The sequence below is a fragment of the Micropterus dolomieu genome, linkage group LG07 (assembly GCF_021292245.1).
Source record: "Micropterus dolomieu isolate WLL.071019.BEF.003 ecotype Adirondacks linkage group LG07, ASM2129224v1, whole genome shotgun sequence".
In the NCBI taxonomy this organism is placed as follows: domain Eukaryota; kingdom Metazoa; phylum Chordata; class Actinopteri; order Centrarchiformes; family Centrarchidae; genus Micropterus; species Micropterus dolomieu.
In genome coordinates, this window is record NC_060156.1 from 1,094,395 (window position 1) to 1,100,947 (window position 6,553).

At 48.3% G+C, this 6,553-nt stretch overlaps 1 protein-coding gene across 1 annotated transcript in view; it reads left to right on the top strand.

The window, feature by feature from the left end:
- Positions 1-6,553, top strand: part of ccdc141 (coiled-coil domain containing 141) — a 46,472-nt gene that overhangs the window by 38,389 nt on the left and 1,530 nt on the right. The window contains exons 28-29 of the mRNA XM_046054422.1: positions 602-924; positions 2,061-3,731. Of these exons, the coding sequence (XP_045910378.1) occupies positions 602-924; positions 2,061-3,731 (1,994 nt within the window). The remainder of the gene's footprint in view (positions 1-601; positions 925-2,060; positions 3,732-6,553) is intronic.

The window sequence follows — 6,553 nt, forward strand, 5'->3', positions numbered from 1 at the left end:
GGGGGGGGGGGGGGGGGGGGGGGGGGGGGGTCTGACGCTATACTATTCTTTGTGGGGTTCATCAACAGTGATAAATGATCTGCATATATTGAATGAACTAACATATTATTACAATTAGTAAAAGTAGGCTACCATTTCAGCAAAAGCATGTGGCGTTCAAACAATGTGAACAGCAAATAGCTAATAACTGTTTTGAAGATGGGTCTCCAACATTGACAGCGTTGGGTTGGACAGATTTGTGCAGCGGTGTTTATGATACCAACCATTCAGTTCACACGGGTCTGTTGTCCGTGTTTTCGAGAAAGAGAAAGCGAAAGAGAGAGCGAGAAAGAGCGAGCGAGCGAACTAGTGAGAGGATGTGTGGAGCGAATATGCGCAGCGCTGCAATCAAGAAAGATTTTAATATGGGTCGGCAAATTTACTTGGGCGGCTCGCTGCGGTCTGCAGAAATCTTTAGTAAAGTTTGTGGGACAACAAGACCTCAGTGAGTGTACTCCAGTTAGTGTTCAAGTCAAATATATATGGACAAAGTGGACACATCCTTGTTCCTGACACAAGCAGCAGTGATTCATCAGTCTAATACTTTATCCTTTTTACCCAGGATGCATCAGCAGGAGCCCTGTCGGAGGCGGAGCTCCAGCAACAGGAGATGATGACGGAGGATTCTCTCTCCAATGATGAATACGAGTGCGTGTCGCCTGACGACATTTCTCTGCCGCCGCTAGCGGAGACACCAGAGTCCTTCATGGTTCAGTCAGACGTGGAGGAGGGCTTCTGTTTCAGTTCCCACAGCGTCCACGTCAACCAGTACAGCCACCAGTACCGTGCCCAGTCAGAACACGGTGGGGCCGGTACGGTCCGACAACAGAGAGAGTCCAGCAGGAGTTGTCCAACTCCTCCCACCGGTCCTCACAGCAACACCAGGTCTGATCCCAGTTGCATCAGAGCAACACATCACTAGCGAGCTACAGTACCAGCTCAACTCGCCTCCACTTGCCTTCTTGATTTTCCATTAAGAACCTGTTTTTTTGGTATCACCTCAGTTGAAGTTTCAACCAAGCTGAGGCGATACACATAGGTGACGTGAAAACACGGCAGACTGCTGATTGGTCAGAGAGTCGACAACAAATCACTAAAGTAGTTTCATCCTAAAAAATGGTGTCTCTTTATTTATCGGGCCGTGCTGTTGGACCGGAGCCGCCCCAGATGTTTGTTTCTTTCTCTAAACTGGAGTTCTTTTAAGAACGTGATTGGCTTCTTCCAGTTTGCTATTAAACTTGTTATGAACTTGAATCGTGTGTCTCTTCCTTATACTCACACAAGATTATCTCAAGGCAGTGGCGTCGCCATGATGACCAGCAACATTGTGGGGGTTCTATCAGCGACGGAGGACGGGGCATGAAAAGCGTGTTGAGTAGAGGCGAGTGGAGCTGATACCAGCAATGGGAGAGAGCCTTAGGTGGCAAAGAGTGTGTGGAGAGATTTTGAATCTGCAGTAGGGCTGCACGATTTGGACAAAAAGTCATATTGCGGTTATTGTGGACAATGGTGCAATTTGTGATTCGATTATAATGGAACAGCTGGTACTATGAGACTTGCTTAACTATAAAGGTAAATGCACAAAATACTGACTTTGAAATGAGTATTTCTCAACTTGAACAAAGTTAAACAATATTTAACATTAATGTCCCACCCCATCCAGGCTGTGATTGGTTGGTTGACGAAAAGTGACGTCGGCTCTGTGAAAAGCTGAACAACTAAATGCAGCGATACAGCTAATGTTAAATGGCCAACGAGCCAAACCCTCACACTCAATCAGAAGAGCATTTGTGAGGTCCAACACTGGTGTTGGGTGATCAGGTCTGGCTTTCAGTTGGTATTTTATTTCAGCCCAAAAACTATTGGACAGGGTAGAACAGGACTCTGTGCTGGCTGTTCAAGGTCTTCCACACCAAACCCAGAAAACCAACTCTCTGTTTCTTGGTATGAACTGTAGCACACTAGTCCACCAAGAGGCCGTCCAGATATAAGAGTTAGTTCCTGTTGTGTGTGTGTTACAGGTTCAGATCAGAGTCCAGTTCGTTTGTCCAGAGTCCTGTAATGGTTTCTGCTCCAAGCCTGGTCACCAGCATACTGAAGACTGTAGAGAGCAGCACAGCCAACATTCTGGGCAGCTCTGAGCCTAGCTTCCCCTCTGGATCTAACCTAGGCCACAAAAGTAACACCCAAGACAGTTGCTCCAACAAGGACGACGTCCCTGAGAAGAGGAGCCCCTCACAAACTAATCACAACAGTCAGTACAGGTATCCTCAGAGGAGTACAGATACCCAGGGTAAGAACATCCAGAATGTTGCATCCAAAGGTAAGACGTTGCCAGAGACTGATCCCATTCCCCAGGCTGCAGAGCTAAACCACAGCCCCACCCTCCCCCAGTCCAGCTATTGTCCTCAGCCCTTTGATGGTCCAGACCATGATCCCTGCAAGGACAAGACCCCTCCACAAGACACCTGGATCCTCAAATGCAGCACTACTTTTCCTCAAGACAACAGTTTCCCACAGTCCTTTCCTGAGTCTGAGCGTGACCTCAATCAGGACTTAAATTTCTTCCAAACTAGGAAGGAAACATTCCCACTCACCAAACTTCAAAGGGACAGTGTTGCCAACATCAGCACCAGTACAATCAGCCAGCAGACCATTTATTTCAAGTCCTCCCCTTCAGTCAATAGTAGCACCTTGCCCCAGGCTAGCAGCAGCCTCAGTTCACCCCAAGAATGCCCCGTATCCCAGAATGAGACCATGCCACGGGTCGATCCGGTCCCCCAGGCCAGAGGGTTTGCTCAGAGCCCCAGCCTCACAGACTCTGTTCTGCTTAAAGACAGAGCCAGAGACACTGGGCTCCTCAAATTCCGTGCAACTTGCCCACAAACCAGCACAATCATCCCTCAGGACAACATTCTTCCACAGTCTTTTCCTGATTCCAGGAGTGGTGTTGATCTGGATTTACTTTCCTCCCGAACCTGCAAGGAAACATCCTCAGTCTCCATTCCCCAAAGCAGCAGCCTTAATACAACCACCGTCACCCAACAAACCGTTTACCGTCAGTCCTTCCCTCCAAACAGTCAGTGCGATGTGCCGCCGGCTAGCAGCTCCTTCAACCAGGCTGGTGGAGGTCTACCTGAGGTCCACGCCCCCATTCTTTCAGAACCAAACCGTGTCAGCACCATCATTACATCCAGCAGTGCCATCAACAGCACTAACAGATTCAGCAGCAAGCAGAGCCACCAGACAGTCTTCTCCCCCCATAAGTCCCTGACCTCCACCTGTACCCAGCAGTGTGTGCATGACTCTGGCATGACCCCCAGCAGCACTGCCAAGCCCGCTGCTCCTCCACAGCCAGAAGCACAGACCCAAGCTTTGGCCCGGCAGGCTAATCTGCATGTCACCCCCCTTTCCTCTCCACCTCATATACTAACTCCAGACCAAGACTCAAACATTTGTCAGCCCATGGCCATCCGTGAGGAGATCAGGCTTACTCCTCAGATCCAAGGGCCTGCCCTTCCTGCTCCTCCTCCTCTTCCCCAGGCCCAGGCAGAGTCTCTTCCCCAGGGAAAAGCCTCTAAACCTGGCCCTCCCTGCTTCACCAGGCCCCTGTCTAGAGCTACCGTCATGGGGGGCTCTCCAGTGACACTAGAGGTGGAGGTGACGGGACATCCAGAGCCCGCGCTCACCTGGTGGGTAGCATATAACCAGCTCCATGATAACACACAAGCTTCATGACATTATTACCTATACAGCTCACCTCGAGGCGCCCTTTACACCTGCATTATCATGTGGCCCGTGGCTTATGTCTAAATCTGGATCATAGTTATACCTGGCTGTGAGGCTCTCAAGATCAGGGGCAACATTTCATGTTGATTGATTATAAATCTTGCAGGAGAACACAAAGTACAATCACCTTTAACTTGTTTGTTGGTTTTTGGTAACAGTGATTAAAGCAGACTATGGCGTAAACTGAAAGCAACGATTGATGGAAAGTTTATTCTCCGTGTCACCCCACTTCAAGACCCGTGCTGATGCAGGTGTAAGGGACTTAGAGATTTATCCCGTGTTCATCCACACAGTAATAAATACTCCTCAACACCTGATCATCCTGCTGTAAGCCTACTGTAAAGGGTTAAATTAATACATTTCGAGGTAGAATTAGCTTAGCTAGAAAGGTTATGTCCCTAAAGCCCTGGAAATACTTGCTTTTCAACAATGCGTAGACAGGCGTCGATCTCGGTAATTGCAGACTAGCTCCAGGAGTTTTACTGTAAACATCCCGCCATAAATCTTTTTTTAAATCTGCCGCTGACCTTCTATTACGTTTAATGGCGGTTGGCAAACATACTGCATACCGCCATCAGCTGGGCTGGTGTGTGGAACAGTAGGGCGCTGCTGACCTGCCGGTCAGATCAACATACTGCCCCAACGTTCATGTGCTGAACTGACCCTTCCCTAAGCCACAGGGCATGCGGTGGTTCACTTGTACTGTGTCATTGGTAGGCTTTAGCTTCTATATTTATTTTTTTTCACTTCCGTTTGAGTCAGTCTGACAGCCTGAATACAAATTTGTCAGTATTTCTCCAGGGAGTGCAGTAACAGACAGTGGCAGCGCCATGATAAAAGTCTAACAGCTCCACAGTTTGTCGGACTTAGCAACAGTAATTAAGGGAGGCGTGGCATAGCAAAGGGTCAATTGCATCTCGCATACGCGTAGCGTTAATTTCTGGAGACGTGCACAACCTACGCTCCAAAGGAACGCAGGATACGCGTGGCAGCCATTGCGCGAACGCGTAGTTAAAAGCAAGTATATCCAGGGCTTACCAGACTCTAGCTTCCTACGGCCTTCCATCAGTTAATGCGCTATTGTCTAAACTGCACATTTAACTGTATGCTTAGTAGAAGTAGTTAGTTAGTTAGTTAGTTAAAAAGAGGCTGTGGAAAAAGATAGTGTTAACATGCTAACAAGCTATATAGCCGTGCTAGCTTGCTTAATAGGGGTGCAAAGAATCACAACACTGACAGATCATGTCGTGGTTTTGAAAATGCCACAGGGTTTCAAAGCGGCTGCTTTTTAATCGGTCTCTCTGCCCTGACCCCGTCACTGCTCTTGTATCTTATCTATTTCAAGAATTATTACTGTATTGGCCCGAATGTAAGACGACCCTGACTAAAACACTACCCTCCATTTTTCAACAGCTTTTTGAAGACCAGATCTTGTTTTTATAGAGTATTATTTTATTTGAAAAGAATGATCATGGGACATTGAAGAAAAGCTGACTGACATAATATAAAACTACTTGTACCTAGTGAAACAGGATTTTCGGGGTCAACGCACTGAAGGACGCAGAGGTTGTTTCTCAGTCTGCGTTCTTTTCTGTTCTTGTGACGACGTCATCAGTCGCAGCCATAGTACTGTTCCAATTCAAAAGTCAGTCAAATACCCGGATGTGTTCTCGCTCCGCTCGTTTTACTGAACCTGCATCGGTGGTGACTTGTGTGGACTTTGGGATAGCCAGATAACCCAGAATGAATTTTACCGCCAAAAAGCGGAAATGTCGGAGGAGAAAACTCACAACTGTACCTTTTTATAATCCTGCTGTTCTTGTGTCACATATAGTAGTTTTAAGAGTTTTTTTATGCGGGAATATAGTTGTTTAAACTCCAAATATGTGGCTGATTTAAAAATTTGCTACGTTTTCGGAGATGTGAGGTCCGCTTGTTATATAAAGACCGGCAGACCACCTTATTATGCCTCCTCTGTCTAGACCCCGAATCTAAGACGACACCACTTTTTTAGACATTTTTGAGGGAAACAAAACTCGTCTTATTTTTGGACCAATACGGTACTTTAAAAAGAAGCAGCGGCAGTAAAACTGTTTCTCACACTTTGATGGTTAAACTTTGCGTTCTGTGGTTCATATGCGTGCTGAATCCTGGGAGGGGATCACCGATCAACTACGATCCGCTTCACCGGTGTTGTACAGTTTGTATTCCAGCCCTAACAAGTTGTTTTGAATCGTTCTTTTCGTCACGTAACGCCCAAATCTGCTGATCGGTTGAAACATCTTCTGCCACAAGATGGATTCAAAATGTTAATTACACCATAAGTCCGTACTAGTATAAAGACAACTGGGTCTCTGAATGACACCTGTGCAAGTTCACCTCATGTGCAGACAGAGAGGCGCGTTGGACGCCCCGTGCAGACAGAGAGGCGCGTTGGACGCCCCTGGACGCCCCGTGCAGACAGAGAGGCGCGTTGGACGCCCCGGTGCAGACAGAGAGGCGCGTTGGACGCCCCGTGCAGACAGAGAGGCGTGTTGGACGCCCCTGGACGCCCCGTGCAGACAGAGAGGCGCGTTGGACGCCCCGTGCAGACAGAGAGGCGCGTTGGACGCCCCTGGACGCCCCGTGCAGACAGAGAGGCGCGTTGGACGCCCCGTGCAGACAGAGAGGCGCGTTGGACGCCCCGTGCAGACAGAGAGGCGCGTTGGACGCCCCGTGCAGACAG